The 24,729-nt window shown below is 58.9% G+C and overlaps 1 protein-coding gene across 4 annotated transcripts in view; it reads right to left on the bottom strand.

Annotated features, from left to right (window-relative positions):
- NTN1 (netrin 1) overlaps positions 1–24,729 on the bottom strand; it is a 188,634-nt gene that overhangs the window by 5,475 nt on the left and 158,430 nt on the right. For all 4 annotated transcript variants that reach the window (XM_086685996.1, XM_086685993.1, XM_086685995.1 and 1 more), the window contains exon 6: positions 10,325–10,399. In XM_086685996.1, coding sequence (XP_086542122.1) covers positions 10,325–10,399 — 75 coding nt within the window. The remainder of the gene's footprint in view (positions 1–10,324; positions 10,400–24,729) is intronic.

Below are 24,729 nucleotides of genomic sequence, written 5' to 3'. Positions count from 1 at the left end.
TCTGGGGGATGGGGCTCCGGGGGATGGGGCTCTGGGGGAGAGGGCTGTCAGCCATCTTTCTCTACCCACCAGCCTTGAGCCCTGGGACACCTCTGCGGGGAGGCTTCCTGCCGGCTGGAGGTCTCCTGGATTTATGGACTGCTCGGGGTGGGCCCCCAAGTGTGTCCCAGCAGCTGCCCCTCCCAGGGAGGCTTGGGTGGCCAGCCCCGGGCCTCCCCACCTCCCAGCCATACCTTCCTGTTGGGCCAGTCCAGCCAGGGAAGGCTTGTCACCCATCTGTCTCCTAGACAGCAGCCAGGACGAACGGGGGAGGACACTAACCCCACAGAAACCATTAAAACCATGCAGCCCCATAAATCTCCTGGTATAGAAAGTGTGTCATGAGCTGCAGCTGCTTTTATAAAATGCAGCTCTGACCACATGTTTCCCAGGCCCCCGTGAAGGTAAGAAGCAGCCGAGTACAGCCAAGTCCTGTTCTCAGAGATGCTGACCCGCCAGCGGGGGCCGGAGCAAGCGTGCAGGGTCGGGGGCGCGGGGCATCTGGGCGGGCCGACGCACCCTCGATGAGGTGTCACCGCCTCCCCCGTGAAAAGAGGTGGAGAGCTGGAGGCTGGCTGTGGCCAGGGCAGGTCACCAGCCACAGCCACCCACAGGGGTCCTCAGGCTTCCCGGGGCTGCCCCCTCCTGCGGCATCCGCACATTGACGTGAAGGCTGCCTCGGTTTTCCCTGCCTGCCCTGGTGCTGAGGCTCCATTCTTGGGAGAGGAGAGGGGGTCAGGTGCCTGGGACCATCTGATTGCACAGGGGTCCCCGGAGGAGGAGGGAACGTCCAGAGATCTGGGAATCGGAGAGCCAAAATCTGGGAGCCCCGTTCCCTGGGAAGCGGTCCCAGTCTTGCCTGGCCATCTGCACCCACCCCCCCCCACACACACACACCCCACCCTCACAAGTGCGAAGGGGTCGGGAGACTGGCTGCCCTGCCTGGAGAGAGGCTCAGGCAGGAGAGTGACCTGAGCCCTGCCTGCTCGGTGGGGCCCCCTCTCCCAGGCAGGAGGAACCCCCCGTCCCCCATCCCCTATCCCTCACCCGCGGCGTGGCCACAGCTCCAGAGTCATCCGGAAGGATGGCCTCACACAGCCTTGGGAGACGCCCAACTCCCCAAACGCACCTCCCAGCGCCCCCTGAGGGCAATGGTGAGGGGGGGCCTGGCGCTGGGAAACACCCCGCCCCCCCCGAAAGGCCCGGCAATGAGCACCGCCCCGGCCAGTGCGTCTGTGGGACCCTGGCCTCCGAAGCAGGGGAAGGCAAGAGGGCCGACCTCCCCTAATCTGGCCTCGGTCCAGGCCCCTCATCACCCCCTGGTCCCTCCGGGACCTGCGGCCTCCAGGACTCACAGAAAACTTGGCGCACAGGGTGCTTCTGGCCACAAACTGACAGCCGCCCCACAGTGGGGGTGTGGCCTATCGGGCCCCCCAACACAGCCCAGTTCCCCATTAAGCCCTCTGCCTCCAGCAAGCCCCTCCTCAAGAGCGGGAGCTCAAAGGGCAGCCCCCGCCCCCCACCCAGCTGGAGCCGGGAGCGGGGCATCCAGCAATCACTGGGCCTGTCGTGCACTTGCACACCGGGCACCCTTGGCACACCACGCCGGGCTCCCGCTCCTACGGCACCCCGCGCCTGAAGGACGGAACCTGCTTCCCCAAGAAAACCGGAAGACGGGGCCTCGGGCCCTGAAACAGCAAGCAGGCAGGGCCCAGCACAACACCAGGGTCCCAGGGCTGCTCCCGAGCCGGCCAAGTTCGCCTCGGGGAGTCGAGCGGGCGTCTGTGAGCTTGGAAGGGTGTTCCCGGTCCCACGCCTCGCGTCCCGCAGCCGGCCCTCGGGGCTGGTGGCTGGTGGCTGGGGCCTGGCTCCACCTCCCATCCCGGCCGGGCCGTACGCAGGCAGGTGCTGGAAGATGACAGGGCAGGCCTTGGGCAGGAAGCCCCAGGACGGTGACCGGCGTGCTGGGGACCTCAGTGCCAAAGGCACTAAGCCCAGCGGAGGGGCAGTGTCAGAGCCACCCCACGGTGGGGAAATGCCCAGCTGAGACGAACACTGGTGCGGAAAATGCCGTGACCCTGGAGACAGGCCCCTGGTGAGCAGAAGACGGGTCTACCCCTCGAGGGTGTCCCCGGCCCCAACTCGGCCCCAGCAATCCAGGCACCTTGGACAGATCCCTCCTCCCACCCCTCCGAGCCTCCGCATCCCCATCTGCATCTGTGAAATGGGAGGAGAGAGGAGACACCTTACATTAACCGGCCTTCCCCAGCCAGCCCTCCTTCCTAAAAACCGGTGCTCAGAGGAGAAGAGACTGTGAGAAGAGAAAATGGAAGGAAGCTCCAGGGAGGGCGAGATGCGGCCGGGAGCAGCCCCAGCCGCCCGGAGGCCCCTCTGGAGCTCAGCACTCTGCGGGCGGCTGCGGGGGCGGGGAGGGTACTGCTGGGAGCCCAGAGCTGGGGACTCGCTGGGGATAGAGAGTCACCTTGCTGGGAAGGGCCGCAGGAGACCAGGCATTGCGGCACCCTGCGGGATCAGGGCCTCCTCTCAAGCTGTCCCTGGGGCCCGTGGGCCCTCCCTGCCCAACCTGGTGGTCACCCGCATTCCTCGACCTCCGCCTGCCTCATGCGGACCCCGCTCCGCATCTGGCCTCCATATGGGGCTGGCGCTCTGGGGGTGGGGAGGAGAGGAGGTCACATCTGGCTGGGGAAATCGGAGGATGCCCACGGGGCCAGTGACTCCCAGGGAAGGGTCAGTGAGCCTCTGAAACACCAGGCCACGTGCGGCCAGCATCTGTGTCCCGCTCCCTGGAACGGCGGGTGATGCCTTGGGGGCCGGAGTGGCGTCTCCCAGCCTCAGCCGGGGGCCCTGCCAACCGCCTGGCTCCCCAGGAAGCTCTCCCTTTGGGGATCAGCCCCCCGGGTGCTCCTCTAACACGTGTACCCACACCCAAGCCCCGAGATCACAGGACGTTGCAGACACAGGAACTCTGGTTCTAGGACGGGGTCGGTAACCCGTCCGGCTCTCTGAACTTCAAGGGTTTGACCCTGATCACGGGAACAGCTACTGAACTCAAGGTCGAGAAAAGGAAGGGGAAGGGGAAGGGGTGTAAAGAGGCAGAGATGCCATCATTTGCTGAGGGGCCCCGTGTCGCTGGAACTGGTCAGGCAAACAGAAGCCCGAGGTGGGAGACTCGTCCCCGACCCCATCTGATTTCCAGCCTGAGCAGCTAGACCAGAGCCAGGCTCAGCCACAGTGTCCCCAGCGTCCCCCCTACACACGCCTTCGTGGCCAGCTTGGGTGCCCCCCCACCCCATCACGAATCCGCCCGTGACCTGCCTCCCCGACACCGCCATGCCCACCACCGGCACCCCCTGCCCACCCCACCGGCTCCGTCCATCACACCGGCTCCATCATCTCCAACAGTCACCCCAACACCACTGTGACGCCTCTCGCTTGCTTCCCCGGGAGCGGAGAGTCAAGGATCCTGTGGGGAAACCAGTTCTAGAGCCTTCGAAGGGACTGCTGCGCCCACTCCGGGCCGCCCAAGGCTCAGCGCCCTGGCAGCACAGGGGACAAACCTCTCGGGCTCTGGAGTCCCTGGCCTCCAGCATCTTACCTCATTGCGACACAGCGTATCAGGGCGGGGAATGAAATTCGCTCCGTCCCAGGTGTTCAGTGAGGACGGGAGAGGGGAGGTGTGAGGTGTCCCATCGGGGGCCTGGCGAGGCCGCTCCTCTCCTGGGCTTCCGCGTCCCCCGGGGGACCCAGGGCACACCTGGGGGTGCTGATGCCAGTCAGAGGCCCACTGAGGTCCCAGACCCTCTTCGGCCACGGGGCCCCCAGAAAGCAGGAGTGTGGACAGGCACGCGCACGCGCACAACCCGAGAGCCTGGTCCCTCCCCACAGGTGCCAACGGTGTCCCCTTTGGAGCCGTACCTCAGAAGCCATCCTTGCGGGATCTCAGGAGGAATCCTGGACCCAAACCGTCTTGTGGGAAGCATTCTGATTTTTCCATCTGCTGGTGCCAAACGTCTTTCAACAAAGGGGGTGACTAATAAACACTTCTGGGAACGAATACTTTTTCCAAGAACTGGCAAAAGTGAGATGATCTCACCTTTCAGAATGTGAGCTGTCTGTCTCCCCCCTCCCCCCCCACCCCACTAGCCTCTCCCCTGCCTTCCCGGCCTCCACCCCTGCCCCCAGCCTGTTTCCACTTCTGTGCCTGACGCCTTTCTCCCTCTGCCCGGGAGCCTTGCTCTGCCCTGTGAGCGCCAGCTACCGGGGCTCCCTCCTCCAGGAAGCCCTCCTGGAGAACGGGCCACACCCCGCTTGTGCCCACCTCAGGCTGGACGCTGCCCACACGTCCACCCTCCGTGCTCTCATCTGTGTGCCCGTCTCCCCTCCTCGACTGCAAGCTCCTTGAGGGCTGAGCCTGGGTCTCCTCCCGGTTAAGCTCAGAGCCCAGGACAGGACGGGGCACACAGCAGGTGCTTGGTGGGTGTGCAAAGAGGGGATGGCGGCGGGACTTCCTGGGCTGCGGTGAGCACACGTACACACGTGAGCCTTCTCGCACACACACCACGCTGTCAGAGGAGCGCACATACTCTCGCACACACAGTCGCACAGGCACTCGCACGAGCAAACCCACATGCTGTCACACACGCACCCTTTCACGTGCACACATACATGCCTGCTCACATGCACCATGTGCTCACACCGATGTGCACACGCATATGAGCACACCCACGCACATTATCACACGTACACTCACACACATGCACACGCGGGAATACACGTGCACATGCGCATATACGGTCATACTTGCACACCTACACACCCACATGCTGTCACACACTCATGCGTGCACTCACAGGAGCCCACTCACACACACGCCCACACTCACACACACACACAAGCATACACGCACATGCTCAGTCACACGAGCACACCCACAATGCTATCACACATGTACTCACATGTGCACACTCACGGGCTGTCACACACACTTTTGCACACATGTATGCCCACTCGCACCACACATGCACACCGACGTGTGATCACATGAGCACACACGCTCACACACTATCACACAAACAGCCACAAAGCTCTCACACAAACACACACATGTCCACCCACAGGAAAACACATCCACATGCTGTCACACGGGTGCAGTTGTACTTGCCACTTGCACACCCACATGCTGTCACACACTCGTGTGCACTCACAGAAGCACACTCATGCCCACACACGCCTGCACACATGCACACCCGCATACACGCACGGTCACACGAGCACACCTGCACACGCACACCCTCACGTGCACGCTCACATGCCGTCCCGCGTGCACACTCACACACGGTGTCATACGAGCACGCTCACACCGTCACGTGCACACTCACAGTCCCGCGTGCACTCGCACACACGGCGTCACACATGCACACACGCACCGTCACAGTGCACACACATGCTGTCCCACGTGCGCACACACGGTGTCACGCGAGCACGCTCACACAAAGGCCCGTCCCGCCCGGGCTGGGTGGTCCCCGGGACCCGGCAGGGATGCCAAGACACCGGACGATAACGGAAACTGTCTTCTGCGAACCGAACCACCGTCCCTCACCGAGCCGCGCGCTGGCGCCTTCTCAAGCATTTGCAAGGTGAGCCGGGTCCCCCTAGAGGGCGGCAGAGGGCTGGGGTGGCCCAGGAGAGGTGGGCGGAGGTGACCCCTGCCCCGAGGAGATGGCACCTGGCGCAGCGGGCCGCCATCTGGTCTCATCTAGAAGGGCATCGTGTCCCCTTGACGACACCTGCATCTGACAGACTTGGAGCCTGAGGCCCAGGCTGCCGAGACTCCTGTCCAAAGTCCCCCAGCAAGTCGGGAACCGGTGCCTCCACATCCCGGGCAGGTGCCCCCTTCCGTGCCCGGATGTGAGGGGCGTGGCTGGCGGGCTCAGCCCCGAGGCCCGACCCGACCCCACGCCTTCTGGCTTTTCGCGGCGCCCACCCCAGCCCTACCCACGTGGGGCCCCCTCGTGTCAGGAACGCGCCCGAGACGACACAGGGCAGGACCGGCACAGCCCAAGCCAGCCACTGATCATTTCTCACCGCCCTGTTCCCCGCGCCCCCCCCCCCCCCCCGCCTGCCTTCCGTCCGCTGCCCAGGTCAGCGGGGTCCCAGATCCACGACCTCTGGCACGAAGAAGGTGGTCTGGGGCCTGCTTGTCACCTGGCGGGGGCGGCAAACCCGAGGTACTAATTAGCAGCTTCTGGAACACCCCGTGCGCTGGCTGGAAGCGAAGGAAACGCGTTTTCTAATTGGCTCCCTGCCGGGTGTCAGTCCGAGAGGACGCGGCCCAGTCCTCCCCGGCCCCCGCGGCTGCTCTGCCGGCCTCACCTAGCCGCCTGTCCCCAGGCCGGGTCCCTCCTGCTCCTCGTGCCCCCGGGCTGGCCCAGGTCTGCCCCCGGTAGGGGAGGGATGCCCCCCACTCGCACTTTATCCGGGGCTCTACGGTCCCAGCAGAATACAAGGAAGATTCTCTACAGAAGTCCTGCAATCCAATCACAAGACCTACCCACAGCCTCAGAGCACCCGTGCGCCCCCTGCACCCACCCCTGTGGGCACCACTCACTGCTTCTGGAACAAGCCTCTCCCCGACGGCCTGACGCCCACCCTGCTGGGCTCTTGGAGACCCTCCCCCTGCAATTCCGTCTCCTGACACATCTTTGTCCTGCCTGCTGCCTGACCACGCAGGCCTGGATGCTAAGCTGGGGTGGGGACTGCTCCCCAGCTTTTAGGTGACCCCAAGGGAATCAGGGTCAGCCTTGGGGACCAGAAGCCCTCCAGGATCTTTGGGGAACAGGAGGGGACAGTGCCAGTCCGGGCCTCGAGCCAACAGGCTCTGGGGAACGGTCAGGAGGACGTAAAGGCAGGCGGCACGACAGCGTCGGAGATCGTCGGCTCCCCGAGGGGACGCCCCACTTCTCTCCTGCCTCTGCTGCCCCTCAAATGTCACCCAGCAGCAGAACCGCGGGTGCCCGGGCAGCGAGTGTGGGGCAGGAGCTGGGTGGGCCTCCGTGAAGTCTTGCAAGGGTGGGCCCGCTGGGCTGTTCCTCACCCCTCCCGGCCTTGGGGCAGGACCCGGGTGAGGCTAAAGGTGATTCGAGAGCGGCCGCCCAGGGCAGGCCATTGTGGACCGAGCAGGACAGGCCTCCGTGGGCAAGACACCCGCCAGCTGGGTGACACGAGGGGACTGAAGCCAGCCGCCTTTGACACCACTGCTCTCGGATGATCCATGGGGAGCCAGGGGCTGGCAGGAAGGCGAGGGTTGGGCGGAGGGGTGGGGGGCGGATGGCAGAAGGAATCCCACCTTCCACACCCCCAGAAAAGATGTCCCTGCCGCCCGGGTGCCACGGCAGGTGCGGGGCTTCTGGAGTGGGGTGGGGCCCTCTGGGTTTAGAAAAAGAGGCTGTGCGGCCTGCCTGCTGGTAGGGGACAGGAGACCACTGAGGGGGACTAGGGTCCCTTGGAACATCACAGGTCAGGGAGGCAGAATCCAACATAGTAAGAAGAGAACAAAGTGGGGCCGAGTCAGATAAAACCAGGTGGAAGACAGGAGCTGTCCCGGGAATGCTTTTAAAAAGTCTAATTGTTCTTCCTTTACTTTGCGGCGAGAACAGGGGCTGTGGGCCAACACCTCACGGGACCGCCTGGCCCTTCCCTTCCTCCCTGTCCAGTTCTGGGCAGGTGCAGGGGCACAAGGCTCTTCTCTATGACCCCGGGCTCTCTGGGCCTGCGGAGACAGCCCGTGCTTGTCCCCAAGCCTGGGAACACGACGGAACCCTTGGGCCTTCCAGCCCGAGGCCTCATCTCTCAGAAGAGCGCCTGGACCCCAGCAGAGGCAGGATGCTTCTGGCGGAGAGGACGCGACCCAACCCGGGGCCCCTCCTTGTGGTCGTCACCAGGGCTCAGAGACGACTCAGGGCCCAGATCCTTTACCTTTAAACCATCTCAAAGTCTGTTATTTTCCGGGGGAAGGCAGACGTTCCTGCGGGCACTGTCGAGGGGCTTTGGGGAAGGTACTGTGGGCCCCAGAAGGGTCTGGAACGGGGATCCCCACGGCCTGATCACGTCTCAGCCAGGCGGCCTGAGTCACTGGGATCCTGCTCTGGGCTCCAGTGTGGGGTGTGCACGCGTGTGCGTGTGGGCGTGTGGACAGACGCTCTCGCGGAGGAAAATGAGCAAGTTTTACGAGTTCTCAAAATTCCTTTGGGTTCCCTCGGGCCTCCTCATTCATTCGTTATGCTAAAAGGTCCCGACCACCATCCTTATCAAAGAAGAAAAAAACCACAAAAACGTGTTTGGTTCAAATGGCCGACCCAGGTTAAGACCCAGGTAAGACCCAGGTAAGACCTGGCTGGACGCCCTTGGGTCGGGGAGGGACGGACCAAGGTTCTCTTCCACCTGCTCTGCTCCCTTCCTCCCCTCCCCTCCTGCCCAACTGCCTGCCGACCAGCAGACGACACCCCTCCCGGGGAGCCCGTCAGGCACCCAGCCCTGTGCTGGCTGCTTGTAGACACAGCCAGCAGGTGCACGGCCTTCATGCTGCACACAAGGAAATGGAGGCTCAGAGAAGCAAGTGACGCGTCCCGGGTTCTACGGAAGGATTGGGGGCAGACCTGGGAAGCTGCACAGGCGTGAGAAGCCAGAGCAGGGCTGGGGGCCGGGGGGACAGGGCTGCCGAGGCCTCGGATGGGGAACTCGCCTCCGAGAGGCCGACTGCAGAGGGACAGACGGGACTGGGCAACACCCAGCGGGAGCGGGGAGGGTGGACCGTCCGTGCAGGAGGCGGCGGCTCAGCCCCCGGCCAAATCGGCCGGGCCCACCAGCCTGGGGGGAGGCCCGGACGGTGGAAGCCACACCGGGCCCGGGTTCAGGACCCCTCGGGCCCGCATCCAGGCGGCAGTGACCTCCCGGCCGGATGACGGGGGCCTCGGCTGCCCACACGGATGCCCGGCTCTCTGCACAGGGGCCTTCCCCAGCTGTGCCCGCAGATGCTCCTGGGACTTCTGTCCACCGGGCCGGCTCTGAAGTGCCCCCCAGCTCGCTGTGCACATCTGCCCGGGGGCCCTGGGGGCTTCCTCACCTCCGGCGGCCTCCCCAACTGCTTCCCACCCACCGTGACCGCAGTCAGGCCTTGCCCCTGCATCACGTGATGTCTGGCCAGCGCAGGCCCCCAGCCAGCACAGACGCGCTCAGGTAGCAGAAACCACAAACCCGGCTCCCGACCACAGGGAGAAGGGGTGCGGGGAGCATGGCCTGGAGTGAGTGACGGGCTGAGTCGCCCCTTCCCGCCGAAAGGGGCCTGACGGCTCGAGTGACAGGGCACCTGCACGGGGCTCCTGGGGCGACCAGCCCCAAAGCTCCCGGCTGCAAAACCCCTTTGGTGACCCCCGCAGCTGCGTTCAAAGTTCAGGTACATCACAATTGTCAGCACACCCTTTAAAATGCAGATTCCCAGGTCCACCTCAGCCCTGCAGGGTCGACCCCTGGAAGGAAGAGGCTTCAGAAATACAAATTTTAGGGGCGCCTGGGTGGCTCGGTCGGCTCAGCATCAGACTCTTGATCTCGGCTCAGGTCACGCTCTCACGGTTCATGAGTTCAAGCCCCACGTTGGGCTCTGTGCTGACAGCGCACAGCCTGCTTTGGATTCTCTCTCTCCCTCTCTCTCTGACCCTGCCCCACTCTCTCTCTCTCTCTCAAAATAAATAAAAATTTAATTTAAAAAAAAGGAATAGGAGTTTTACACCCTTGGAGCTCCCACCGCCTTTCCTGAAGAACCCCGCTTTGAGCACCGGAGGGAGACTCAAGTTGGAAGCCCATAGAATGGATGAGGGCACCGAAAACCAGAGAGGTAAAGCGACTAGTCTGAGGCCACACAGCAGCCCCCCCTCCCCATCTCCGGGACAGAGTGAAGACCAGAGGCCAGACTGGGCATCCCAGCCGCAGGGGAGCCCCACTGGCCCGGATGCCAGATTCTCCTCCCTGCCAGGGAGAGAACCCAATTCTCGCACCCCGCGGCCCCTCCCGCCCCACGGCCCCTTGCCTCCGAGGACCCAAGTGGAAGAGGTGACAAGCCCGTTGGGCGTGGGATGCCACCAGCCGGGCCCCTGGCCGGTCACAGGGACTCCACGGCCAGCACGCAGCCTGGACCACGTGCAACCGAGCCCCACTCCCGGCTGGTCACGTGGCCCCGCTGTCCCCGCCAGACAAGGGGACTCACACTCACCATAGTCCTTCCTGCAGTACTTTTTCATGTTAATCTTCAGCTTCCCTTTCGAGGCCTTGCAGTAGGAATCGCAGTCTGCAGGGGAGGGAGAGCACAGACAAAACCTAATTAGGCTGGCAATGAATAGGCTGCAGGCCGAGTGGGAGGCCTGCCTCCCCAGATACCCAGAGGCCTGTGATACCCTCGGGCCGAGCGGGCGGCCATTCAGGGCAGGCCCGGCCTTCTGAAGAGGCGCCTGGGACAAAGGCCCCCCCCCCCCCCCCCCCCCCCCCGCCCCGGCCGACCCACCCCCCTGGGGCCTGACGAATCCCTCCTCCGCTGCCCGCAGCCCCCCTCGGCCTCCGTGAGGGATGCGGGGGGCTCTCGTATTGTGCCACCCAGGGCTTCTGAGCGCCACACAGATTCCCCCCACCCGGTTCTTAAGACACAACTGGAGCTTGATTAAAGCCGATAGAGGCCTCATTGTCACCCCGTGCCCTGGGCCTGTGTCAGGCGCTGGCTTTCATGGCGCGGGGCCTCTGGCTGGGGTCAGACCCCAACAAAAGAGGTCACGGAGGAAATTAGCAGCCCATGAAGCATTAGAAAGCCCCTTTGGTGTCCACTCTACTGGAGTGTGCAAATAGAATGTTCCACGAAGAAGAGTTCAGTTCTAATGGGCCCTACTGCTGAGAGCCAGGGCTGCTGGGCCTGCGTCCGCCGGGTATCGCTTCGGGGGCTTCCCGGAGCCGGAGCGCGAGCCAGGCGCGACGTGCGGGGCCCTGGGGCCTGCCGAGATCCAGCCTGCTTCTCCCCCGGGGGCGGCCTCTGTCCACCCGAAGCAAACCTCCCGCCTCGGCCCAACCACGCCCTCTCCCCCACCAGCTCTTCCCGCTCCGGTGATGCGATTCCTTTGCTGGATCCGTGTGTGATGTGACACCCTCATTAGCGCGACGGCCAGCCCAGCCCAGAGGGGCCCAAGAAGTCGCCCCGGCCCGCCCTGCACCACCGGCCGATGGGTCTCGCTCAGTTCTTTGATACGTGGGTGATACTCCCTTCCGGCAGATAAGAAACCCGGACTACCCGCCCGGTGCATCTTGGAGAGCCGGTGCCCCGGCTGGGCCTCAGACTCGGATCTGAGATGCTGCTCGATTACTGCACTAGGTTATGCCGAGCAGTGTCTCTGCAAACCAACGGATTCCCTCAAAAGTGGGCCGTTATCTCAGAGCTGGGGACGCACACACCGCTGGTGGGGAAGCGGGCTGGGGGCTTGGACGGCCCAGCCTGGTCTAGGAGCAGACACAGCATCGGGCAGTGGATGTGAGCTGGGCACTTGTCCTGGTGACGGGCGAGGAGAAGGGGGCTACAAAGGTCACATACACACAAAGAGGTGACCGCCCCAGGAACAGGTGCCATCCCTCACTCTGCAGAGGGGAACACCAAGGCCAAGGTGGGGGTGAGCAATGATTTGTGTGGGGGCACAGGACAAAGCGAGAGCAGCAAATCAGGCCTCCCAGTGCATCTGCCCCCCTGCCCCCATCATGGCTCCGATAGGCAGAAGAGAATATTCAGAGATTTCCCGAAATTTCCTGAGATTTCGCTAAAGTCAGCCTCTGGCCCCATGGGAGGTGGATGCCTCCTTCCAAGTTCTGGAATTCACTGACTGGTGCCTCGGTTGAAGGAAAAACAGCTCCATCCCACTGCCCTGAGGACCATGGGCCTGGCAGCCCCCTGCCCCCTCCTGAACCAACTTCCTGGGGCACCTGGTTGGGTACCAGTCTCAGGAAATAGGGGAGAAAAGCAGCCCCTCCTCCTGCTGCCCTGCGGTCTGAGTCCTTGGACCTGAGCCCTCGCCCACCCGCTGGGAGGCCCCACCCACCCCCCAGGATGCCCCGCCCACCTGCCAGGAGGCCCCCCCCCCCCACCAGCCAGAGGGCACCTGTCAGGATGCTCCGCCCACTCTCCAGGAGGCCCCGCCCACCTGCCAGGAGGCCCCCCCCCCCCTCACCAGCCAGAGGGCACCTGTCAGGATGCTCCGCCCACTCTCCAGGAGGCCCCGCCCACCTGCCAGGAGGCCCCGCCCAGGAGCACCAGAGGCCCTAAGTGCTGGCTGGCTGGTGACCGCAGCAGGGGCCTCTCGGGACGCAGGATCTGGGTTGTCCAGACACAGCAGCCTGCATTCTGTGGCCAAGCCCGAGAGGTCAATGTGAGGTGATGGTGGCCCGAACGCACACATCAGTGGCACTGGCACCATGACCACCACAGCGCGCTTCACCCGTGGGAACGGCTGCTCTTGGCCACATCTCCGCCAGCTCAGGGACAGATGACGCTCAGAGCAAAGCCACCACTGCGTCTGAACCCGGGTTGTGCGTAAGTCCTTGCGGTCCTGAGCGAGCTGGCTCGAGTCCCTCCCTGCCCTCTCCACTGAGGGAAGCGAATTGGAATACGAGCAGGGCTGGGTGACGTTATTCCTGGGGCAGCCTTGAATCCACTGTCGTCGCTTCCTTATTATTTTTACGAAGGTCGAACGTCGTTGGCCCGCGTCAGGGCTTGCATTCCAGTCTGCAGGAAATGCCCCACACCCTGCCTCCCCGGCACCAGGGCCAGACACACCCCCTCCGTCTCAGCCCGGGGCACACAGCCCAGGCAGTCAGCGCTAGTCCCACCTGAAAGCCAGGAAGGTTCCAGAGCATCCGCCACAAGTCAGCCCGGCACCGTGGGGCTGGAGGGACGGTGGCCGGACCCCGCGACAACCTCCCGTGACACCTTAGGCCCTGGCGCCCTCCTTTCCCTCCTGGTAACATCCACAGCTCCTCCTTCCGGGGCCAAGAATCCACCTGGCACAGAAACCGTCTTAGAACGTGTGGCGTGCATCCCTGCCTAGTGAGACCCTGCTTGACAAAGCCTCGGTGGGTCCCCGTGAGTATCGAGACCCAGCACCTCAATGGCAGCTCCTCAATATTACCAACGAGGCACGAGGTGTGAGCCCTCGGCCCTAACAATTAGCCGCCTTTTAGAGATGAGGCAGTCTAGCTGGAAAACTCCTGCTAGTCACACCCCGGTGGTTCCCCACCCAGGGCCCTAGGGGATGGAATTACCCAGAAGCTTTAAGAAACACTGATGTCTGAGTCCCACTCCCAAGACGTTCTGATTTCACTGGTTTAGGGGGCATGTCCCGATTTTGTTTTAAGTATTTATTTATTTATTTATTTAGCGAGAGCGAGCGAGCAGGGGAGGGGCAGAGAGAGAAGGAGAGAGAGAAGAATCCCAAGCAGGCTCCTAGCTGTCAATGCAGAGCTGGATGCGGGGCTTGAACTCATGAACTGTGAGATCGTGACCGGAGCTGAAATCAAGAGTCGGGTGCTTAGCCAACAAAGCCACCTAGGTGCCCCTGCATGTCCTGAGTTTTAATTTTTTTAATGTTTATTTTATTTTTGAGAGAGACAGAGAGACACAGCATGAGTGGGAGAAGGAGAGAGAGAGAGAGAGACGGAGACACAGAATCCAAAGTAGGCTCCAGGCTCCGGGCTGTCAGCACAGCCCCCGACGTGGGGCTTGAACCCACGAACCATGAGATCATGACCTGAGCTGAAGTCGGACACGTAACTGACTGAACCACCCAGGTGCCCCTGTCCTGATTTTTTAAGTTCCCCAGGTGAGTCTGATGCGCGGCCAGGGTCCTAGGAGTCACTCCTGGAACTAACTATAGGTGTGTAAGGTAGGGCCAGGGTGCCCAGGGCACCCAGACTGGCAGAGGAAAGGCCCAGAGACGTGGTTGTTGACTCAAAGTGGAGGGCGCTCATGTAGAGCGCCTGCCCTTACCAGGCACTGGTAAGCATTTACAGTTGTATCTGTTTTCACTTTGGTGTGTGAGTTGTGGGGTGAGAGCAGGGGTCCTATGTCTTTCCTTCTGGTCCACCAGAAACACCTCTTTTTTTTTTTAATTTTTAAAAAAATTTATTATTTTTGAGAGAGAGAGAATGCACGTGTGAGCAGGGAAGGGGGAGACAGAGAATCTGAAGCGGGCCCTCTGCTGTCGTCAGCATAGAGCCTGACATGGGGCTCGAACTCACGAACCGCGAGATCACGACCTGAGCTGAAGCCAGACGCTTAACCGACTGGGCCACCCCAGTGCCCCCATCAGAAACACTTCTTAGGTCAGTGTGCCCGTTGTCAAAAAACGTTCCCTATCCCCTTCAGAGTTGCCGGTTCCGATTTGGTTGTGGGCTAGGAATGCAAAGACCAAGACCGTTAGAAGTGTGCAGAAAACACAGGTAACCCGGCTTCGAATGAGGGAAACGGAACACTCTCCTTTGGGTAAAGTGAATAACACCCGGAACACGGACACCGCGGCAGCTCTCTGGCTGCTTGTGCACTCCTTGTTTGGGTTGTATTCCAGAGAACTGAGGTCACTGGACAAGTGGTCCCTGGATAGGGAAAATGTTCCTGCACTTCCTTCTTTGATCAGATGCACACACAGCTAAGGAGCCTGCTGCGGGACGGACAAGCCACAGCTTTTACACGACGCAGTCCCGACTCCTTCAAAATGGCACATCTACTGGGCAGCTCCCGTGGAGCCTCTCTCCTTGTTTTGTTCCAAAATAGCTGTAAAGACGATGGGGGGGGGGGGGGTAAGAAATTCACGCTAACGCCAAAAACTAAACTGATAGATGACCCAATGTTGGAATCTGGGAGCAATCTTTATTAATTAAAGGCAGATGGTGGTGAAACAAGCAAAACCTGTCCCAGGTTTTACCTCGAGACGCAGCCTTTTGTCTGATGAACAGAAAAGATCTTGAAAAAAAAGAGAGGACACAGAGGCAAAACCACCAGAAAACAAAGGGGCAGGAAGTGGGTGGGGGCATCGGCGGTGGTTCCCTCCTCCAGGGAGAGGATTCTTTTTTTTTTTTTTTTAATGCTTTATACATTTTTGAGAGAGAGCACGCGCGCGCGCGCGGCTGAGGGGCAGGGAGAGAGAGGGAGAGAGAATCCCAACCAGACTCCACACCGTCAGTGCAGAGCCCCATGTGGAGCTCGAACTCATGATCCGTGAGATCACGACTGGACCCAAAGTCAAGAGTGGGATGCCCAACCGACTGAGCCGCCTAGGCACCTCTGAACTTGCATTTTTATCAAGATCACTAGTGCAGAGAATGAGGAGACCAGGCAGTGCAGACAGCAGGATACCATCTCTACAGAGCAAAAGTGAATTGAGGGAAAATGCTGGTAGGACCCGGGGAGCAGGGAGGGAGCTGCACGCATTCCCCCTGCCATCCAGCTTGGAGCTGAGATGAGAATCCGTCTGTCACGCCAGTAGAGGGATCTGCAAATTTTTTCTTTTTGCAAAGTGCCAAACAGCAAATATCATCGGCTTTGCAGGCCATACGGTCTCTCTCACACGTATTCAAACTCTGTCACCACGGCTTCAAAACAGACACAGATGACATGTAACTGAATGGGCATGGCAGGCTAAAAAAGATCTAAAAAGGCACCACCTCTATGCAATTGGACAAGAAAGCCATAAGGGAAGACCACTTGAGCTGAAGAGACTGTACCATACAATAGTACACAGAGTGTGACACAGGAGAGAAAGAACGGGGAAAACCAAAACCGAAGCCAAAACCTAAAAACTCAGGAGCACCGTTAAAATCCACTTTGGCGGTTGGTGAGATCGAGCCCCATGTCGGACTCTGTGCGGATGGCACGGAGCCTGCTTCGGATTCTCCCTCTCCTTCTCTCTGCTGTGCTCCCCTGCTTGTGCTCTCTCTCTCAATAAACAAACAAACAAACAAACAAACAAACATAAAAAACCCTCCTTTGGAAGCAGGAAAAAGAAATCATACTGGAGAAACCTGATTCAGACACAGAGAGAATAAACCGGAGAGACACTCATGAATTCTAGAGGAAAAGGATAAAGACACAGAAACCATAAAAGAGAAAGTGGTAAGGATATAAGAGAGACAGTGGAGCGGGAGACAATGCAGCAGAAGTCAAGTGGAACAGAAACAAGAATCAAAGATTGGGCTCTTGAGCTAAAGGCAGACCTACATACACACAGGGAGAAGGTTCATGGATGTTTTGGGAAAACACCAAGGAAAAGACACCAACACTCAGACATGTCTCTGCACGACATACAAAATACCAGGATGAGAGAAAATTCTATACGGATGAAAAATCAACAACAAGAAGCCGGCCAGATGACCATGGAACAATGCTCGTAGGAGGAGGGAAAAGTCTGTTGGTCTAGGATTTTTATACCCAGCTAGACTGTCTCATATGTGTGCACACCGCAAAGAACAGAAGGCATTCTTCAGTGTGAAAGATCCCAGACAATATTCCAATCACGTATCCTTTTTTGAGGGAGATACTCGAGAATGTTTTCCAAACAACCATGAAATGAATCAAAAGTAAGAGTTTAAGAGGGGGAAGTCTTGGTGAGCCTTGATGAGATTGTACAGTATGAATGTGCCGGTGATGGGCTCTGAAACCAGCCCTTGTGGACATTTCATATTTGGTTCTAAAACTGAAGGCAAATACCAAAATAATTTTAAAAAATTTTTTAATGGTTATTATTTATTTTTGAGAGAGAGAGACCGAGTGCAAGCAGGGGAGAGGCTGGGACAGAGGGAGACACAGAATCCAAAGCAGGCTCTAGGCTCTGAGCTGTTAGCACAGAACTGGATGTGGGGCTTGAACTCACAAACTACAAGATCATGACCTGAGCCGAAGTCAGATGCTTAACCAACTGAGCCACCCAGGCACCCCTCAAAATAATTTTTAAATTTTTGAAAGGGAACATCAGTGAATGAGTATATATAAGGACATACACGTATGAATAACGATAAAGCGTAGCCTGAAATTTTAGATCATATTAACAAAGACTAAGCAGTAGAATGGGGTGGGGAAACAATTCTTAGTCTTAAGTAGGTAAAAATTAAGAGATGCTGTTTCATGTTTGACTCTAACAAATAAAAGCCATTAGATCAAATAGTGCTTTCAAAAAACTCAAAGGCAACCACAAAACACCAGAGAATACGGGAAATATGTTATAGGTAATATGGGGGCGCCTGTCTGGTGAGGTCAGTAGAGCATGTGACTTTTTTTTTTAAGTTTATTTATTTATTTTGAGAAAGAGAGAGACCAAGCAGGGGAGGGGCAGAGAGAGAGGGAGAGAGAATCCCAAGCAGGCGCCGCACTGTCAATGCAGAGCCCGATGAGGAGCTCAATTTTACGAACGATGAGACCATGACCTAAGCTGAAATCAAGAGTTGGACGTTTAACCAACCGAACCACCCAGGTGTACCAAGCACGAGGCTCTTGATCTCATGGTTGTGAGTTCGAGCACCACATCGGGTGCAGAGATTACTTAAAAAAAATTTTTTTTAATAATTATGGGGGGGGGGGGCAGAAAGAGAGAGTCCCAAGCAGGCTCTGCACCATCAGCACAGAGAGAGAGGAGGGGCTCGAACTCCCAAACCATGAGATTCTGACCTGAGCTGAAATCAAAAGTCAGTCACTCAACTGACTGAGCCACCCAGGCACCCCTGAAGCAGTTTGTTTTCAAAGCTTACAACACTGAAAGAAGAAGCTGTAAGCTTCTTTACGGAAGTTATGTTCATCACTAAGTAACAAAGAAGTTCGCCCAGTAATAAAAATGGAGAGAATGTTCTGTGTGGAATAATATCTTATTGAAATATATTAACCAAAAGGTATTAGCAACGCGCAAAGGAACGGACAGACACATAAGCAGTAAAAGGATGCTAAATTAATTCCAAAAGAGCTGGAAATGTACAGGCCACATTTCCCAACCGCATCGTAATAAACAGGATTTATTCCTAAACAGAAAACAATGAAAACAAATGCACTCGATTCTAGACGTTAGAAAGGGAGCAAAACAACATCTGAAGGGAGCTGGGGGAAAAGATTAACAACAGAAGTAGAAGGCAGGGGGACAGAATAGCAGAAAAACTCACAAGATGCAAACACTCCCAAGAAATGACTCTCAGGAAAGCCCCGGGAACCAATAAACTCCAGCAAAAACAAAAACAACAAAAAACAAAACAAACAAACAAAAACCCAAAACAACAACAACAACAATAAACCAAGCAAACGAAGGCCAGACAAAACACTGTCAGGTCTAATTATGAATTAAGAGAGAAACCTCAGATACGCTTCAGGAAGTAATGAGGGAAGCGGTACAACCCACGGTCTAAAGAACATTTTACAAAGTATAGAGCTACCATAGACAGCTTTAGGCTGAAATCTTGGACACTGAATGAAAGGCGTTACTTTGTAGGAAAACATCAACGACCAAGTCGGACTAAAGAAGAGAGAACTCATCTTCAGAAAACCCTGGATCCGATGCTACTTGATCTGGGGCAGAGACACAGAAAAAGGTGGAAATCGGTGAGCAGGACCGTGTGGAAGTCCCTAAAATCGATCATTTTTCAACTTTAAAAAAAAAAAAAAAAAGGGAAAAGCAGTGTCCTACTCGTTCGACGCTGAAATAAAAACCAGCAGGAGCGCGTGCACCCACAGACCCTGCAGACCAGCTGACTGATCTCATTCAGCAGCCGACCCCGCGTTTTGTGCCCGGCACAAATGACTCTCAGGAAAGAGGGTCCCGTCCTCGCCGGACCAGTGGCCGGGCCCCCCGGGCGTCTCCGCACAGGAGCAGAGAGTGAGGGGTGGGCCCCCCCGCTCTCTCTCGGGGGACCCCCTGGGGCTCGAACTGAGGATACGGATCAGTACAGTGAGATCCGCAGGGGCCCCTACGCCAGGGTCACCTGCCAGTCCCATCCTCCTCCCCGGAAAGACGGGGACGGCCAGGGACGGACGCGGGGACCAGAGAGAGCCGCCGAGGCCCGGAGGCTGCCGTCTGCAGCTCGCAGCAGGCCCATCCTGGCCGGCTGGCGTCCTGGCTCCTCCTGGGAGCAGCCGACCTCCCTTTTATTCCCCCCACCTGCTCCCCGGACCAGCCCGCAGCCAAGAGCCAAGAGGGGGCCCTACAGGCCCGATCCCAGCGGCTGAGCCGCTCCTGTCCTCTCCCACCACCTCGGGTAGCTCACCCCTCTGGTCTGCCTCCTGTGCCCCAGGTGCCAAAAATCCTGCTGGGCAGGCCTGCTCGCCAGATCGAGGCTCATCTCCGAGCATATGGCAGGCGGGGCCCAGCGTCCCCCGGTTGGAACCAGGGGCACTGCATCTGGCACCTCCCTCGGAGCAGGGCGGGGAGCTGGCCAAGGTCTCGCTCTGAGCAGCACCCCTGCCTCTCTGCTTTTGGGCTGTCAGGCTCGGGAAGGTGGGGGTGACGAGGAAGGGACACCAGCCACCGCGGTCCATCCCCAGGCTGAGACCTGCAGGGCTGGGTGGGCTGCTGGGCGCAGGGGAGGGGGCTCCCGGTCCCCGCCCCCCACCCCCCCTCCACCGCCGCCTGGCCAGGGTGGAAAAGTTCAGGGGGCAGGGCTACGAGGGACACCTGGCTGGCTCCATCCACTTCGACTGGGCCACTCTGTCCACCAGCAGCTGACAAAAGGCAGGTGAGGCCAGTCTGTCCGGAGAAAGTGTGTTTGGGCTCCACCCGACCTAGAACCACAAAGCCTCTCAGACCTCCTCAGGCCAGAGTCCCATTGGCACACGGTGGGCGCCCGGGGGCTTCATAAATTAGGCCATTGTAGGGAAGGCGTGGGGAGGGTGCAGGAAGCACGCCTCGTGAAGCCAACTCCCCCCCTCTCCGTCCAAGGCTGCAGGTGATTTAAAGACTCTCCCCGAAGTAAGACCACCTTCCTAGTATCTCCACCCACAAGCCCTTTACCCAGGGTACAGCCACCTCTCGGGGACAGCCAGGGTCACAGGCCGGACATCTCTCTAAGCCTGTGCTGGTCTCGCCCATCTACTCTATCAGTCCTACCTGCCTCTACAACGTAATTTCCTTCTGACTTTGGGCTCGGGGCAGAAACGCCTAGGACTCCCCCAAATAAGGCAGCCCCCAGGAACGGCCTGGCAGAGGAGCTAGGGACCAGGTGCCTGTGACCTTTGAGGCAAACGACTAGAAAAAAGCCAAAAGTGTTTGCGACACAGATAGCAAAGGATGGGGGTCTTTAATATGTAAAGAACTCTTGGGAATCAAGAAGACAAGCAAGCTAAAATTCAAAAGAGAGAAACAGGCAATTCACAAGAGAGGGGGATAAAAGGGACAAGGAGATGTAAAAATGGGCAATCTTAAGTGATCAGAGAAATGCAACTTAAATCCACGGGAATATAGGATTTTTGGCTCATGAACTCGCATACGGACACACGCACAAGGTGTGCAAGCTAAGCTAAGGGTGCGAGCTAATGTTCCTCGAGTGCAACCGGCATCGAAATGTCAAAACCCTGGAAAAATGCACACCCTTTGACATGGCACCCCCGCTTCTACGGATTTATCATCCATCCACTCACTTAAAGAGCTTGCTGAGCAATTTCCATGTGGCCAGCTCTGGGAGGCGCTGGGTGGACAGTGAGGCTCACGAAACGCTGGGGAGGCTTCACGGCGGGAGGAGACAGGTCAACAACATGAGTGTGATCACGCCTATCAAAGAGTGACACTCATAAAGGGGAGGGAGACGTGAGCAGCGCGTGTCGGTAGAGAACGGGGGCGGGGATGGAGACCTACTCAGATATGAAGGTCAGTCCGCGGGAGGTGGCATTTAGGAGGACAAGGACTCAGCTCTGTGAGGCACACAGGGCGGAAAAGGGCCAGGCGGGACACAGACACAGAAAGGAGGGGAGCCTGGAGCTGGTGAACGGGGTGGGACTGCGTCACTTACAGGGGGTCCTGGGGGCTTGTCGACCTGGGCAAGGGTTTGAATTCTATTCTAGCAGAGAATCTTATGCACCAAAACGTTGCCTGGCGGGACTAGGGTTGGTTTTTACGGTCTCGCTTTGGCTTATCTGTATCTTTAGTTTTACCGTAATGAGTATACAACTCTCATGTTCAGAAGAAAGGAACACTAAAAATATTCCGAAGCGAGTCCCTTCTTCGGTGAGGATGGGGACCACTTATTTATGGGATAAAACAACCCGGAGACCTAAACAGTGCAAAGGAGGCGGGGCATGAAGATCTGAGGGCAGAGGGTTCCAAGTTGGAAGAAAGGCCTGTGCAAAGGCCCTGAGGCAGGATCAAGTGCCTGGCACAGCCCAGGGACTGAATGCAGGCTGGGGTGCCTTGCACAGAATGAATGAAGACAGAGGCAGAGATGCGACTCACACAGTCTGACAGGCCGTGTGCAGCCAGATACAGATTAGGTTCTATTTTAAATGTCACGCAAAGCCACCAGGGGCTTCCGGCCCAGCCTCGGTGGCTGGGGGCTGCTGGGTGCAGGGTCTCAAGTTGCACCGACCGAGGCCGGCTCTCACCCTCTCACTAGCAGGGATGGGATGGGCACCCCCCCTGCCCCGCCCCGCCCCGCCCCGGGCTGCCCAGACAGCAGTTCACAGCTGAGGCCACCGCAACGTGATCGCCACTCTGGACTGTCCTCACGAAGAGCCAGTTCCCAAGCCTTCTCATTCCGCCCCACAAGCCTCATCCCTCGTCAAAGACCGCAGAGACACGTTCCGGTGAGGAAGTGTGGACACGGGTGTGTGCTCCACAGTGGGGTGAGCTGGATCGTCCTCCTGCGTGAAGCTGGGGGCCTGGGGCTCAGCGGGTTGGAGCCGAGGCTGGTGCTCCGGACCCTTCCCCGTGCTCCAAGGTAAGCCCTGCCCTGCCTGTCTGCCCCTTCCCCGGCCCCGGCCACCGGCACCCAGGGCTTCCCAGATGGTCCGCTTGCTGCACCCGCATGGGTGGAGACATGTGCACTGTGCCAAGCCCAGCCAGGACCCTGTTTTCCCGTACTTTCCCCTAGAGAGGCTCAACCGTCAGACCCGGGTCTGACGGATCCAGCACAGCCTCCCCGGTACCCACCCTCCTTTCTTCCCAGATAGCAAACCCCGACGTTTGCAACTTCAGATACTCTCCTTCCGAGACCCCCCTGCAGCCCACCACGGGCCCGGCCCCACTTCTGGCCCCAGAGAGGAGCTCCAGGGGAAGCAGCTGCTTCTTGTAAAACAAGATCACGTACCCAGCCCAGTGATCTGGGGCCCTTAACCGCTCCGAGCCTCAGTCTCCCCATCAGTGAAATAGGGGCACGGCAATGACAATAACCGTCCTGCCCACGCGTGGGATTTAGGAGGAAGTGACAGTGGTGCAGCGTCAGAGACAGCTTCTCTGGGACAGGACCTCGTGGCTGGGACCTCGGGGAGGAGAGGGCGCTGCGGAGTGGGTGTGGCCCTCGGAGCACCCCCTAAGCAGGTCCCCAGCTAAAGACAGTGAATGATGAGCAGGGGGAAAGGTGGGGCCAGACCAGTAGGGTGACTGGACCTGGGCTTCAGCAGAGACTACAAAACTGACCCCCACCGAGCAGCAGGTGGCACGGTGGGGTCTGGGCACCCGAGCGCGTCCGCCCCCACCATCTTTCTGGACCCAGAGTGGGCCGCCAGCGTTCCGAGCGCCTATCTCACGGTCCAGAACAGCCTGTCTGCCACGTCTCCCTGCGGTGCACTGGACCTCGGTCCCAGCACCGGGCACAGTGCTGGCTGAACCCTCTGGCCATGGCACCATAACGCCAGCCGAATGCAGGTGCCCCTGTGAGATCTGCTGGGACACACAAACCCGCAGATATAGGGTCCCCAAGCAAGAGACACAGTCAGCCCCCTTTGCAATGATCCACGTGACACCCTGAGAAAGGCTGGGGCGTCCCTTAAACCGGCTAAGCTCTGCGACAACAGCACGAGCTGGGCTGGAGAGGGCTTGAGGGGCACCCGAAATCAAGGGGCCCTACTGCCCGTATTGAGATGCGCCGCTGGGAACTGAACAGCAGCCCCCTCGAGCTCCGCACCCGGGGGCTCCTCTGCGGGTCCTGGCCTGTTCCCTTTGGAGTGTCTGTCTCTACCCGAACCCCAGGGTTCAGTCCACTGGGAACGGTCCACCCCAGAATCTGATGGACTGAGGGGCACTTAGCAGGTGGCTGTCGAGGAACCCAGAGGACTGGCTCCATGACTTTCAAGCTGTGTGTCTTTGGGTGTGTCACTGCATGTCTCTGAACCTCAGGTTGCTCGTGTATTAAATGCACGGAACCCTCTGAAGATCTAACGACATGCTAAGCTCTAAAACACGTAAGCTACCCTTATTTTTTTACTACGGTTCAAGGACCAGGACAAGAAAACAAATCTCGGTGTATTGTTGGCGCACCCAATGAAAAGAATTTCTTTTTCTTTCTTTTTTTTCTTTTTTTAAATTGCTCACTCGAATATGTACTGACTGACCTCTGGTTGCTCCAAAAAGCAAACCCATCTCTGGGGGATCTGGTTTCTTCCCAGTACTTGTCACAGAGGGCTAGAAGCTACACACGATGCAATTCGGTGTGTTGATTTTCTGCCCTGCCTCCCGGAGGACGAGGGGCCGCTGCCTTGTTCGCCGCCCTCTCCCCGGGGCCTGGGACACATGTAAGCCCTCGATAAATATTTGCTGAGTGAGTTGAATAAAAGGGGGGCTCAGCTGACACCACGGCTCCGTGCAATTTCGGCACTCCCCTGTCCAAGGGCGGGAGGCACCAGGCCCTACAAGGGACCCCGCCCCAAAACGCAAGTCTGTGTAAAAACGCAGGCCCGAAGCGGGCTGCTGGAGGGAGGCTGGAGAAAGATAATTTGGGGAAAATGCCGCGAAACACAAAAGCTGAGCCTCGACGAGTGGAGGCTCCAGGCCTGGGGAGCAGACTGGAGCTGATAAATCTTCCCTCTCCGGGGAGGGTGGAAGGACGCTGGTGTTTTGTTTAGACTTTAGGCACACAGGTCCTGGGGCGCCTGGCGGGACTCAGTCAGTTAAGCGTCCGACTTCTGCTCAGGTCGTGATCTCTCTCGCAGTTCGTGAGTTCGAGCCCGGCATCGGGCTCTGTGCTGACAGCTCGGAGCCTGGAACCTGTTTCGGATTCTGTGTCTCCCCCTCTCTCTGCCCCTCCCCCACTTGCTCGCGCGCGCGCGCGCGCTCTCTCTCTCAAAAATAAATAAACACACAAAAAAAATAACACAGATCCTAAAGCTGCTGCTTTAATACGAAAATATAATTGCAGATTTGAAGTCCTGGGCCTGGGATGCTGAGGGCAGCCCTCGCAGGAGGAGGCCAGGAAGGTTCCGGGCCGGACCGACCCCACGGGAGTGAGCATTCCCCTCCCGCACCGCCCGCCCAGAAGCCTGTCCTGCTTCGGTCAGCCTGGCGCACAAAGCGGGCGCACTGGAGTCCCGGAAGAGGGGACCCGCAAGCGGGCTCTCTCTCCCTCCCTGGGCTGAGGAAAGAGGTGGCCAGCCCCCAGCCCCTCCCTGCAAGGCGGCCCGGTTTGGGGGTGGGGTGGCCGGGC

This window comes from Puma concolor, chromosome E1 (genome assembly GCF_028749965.1).
Source record: "Puma concolor isolate L17-30 chromosome E1, mPumCon1.1.hap2, whole genome shotgun sequence".
NCBI classification, from domain to species: Eukaryota; Metazoa; Chordata; class Mammalia; order Carnivora; family Felidae; genus Puma; species Puma concolor.
Note: the sequence above shows the minus strand (reverse complement) of the source record. Positions and strands in the feature narration are given on the sequence as shown.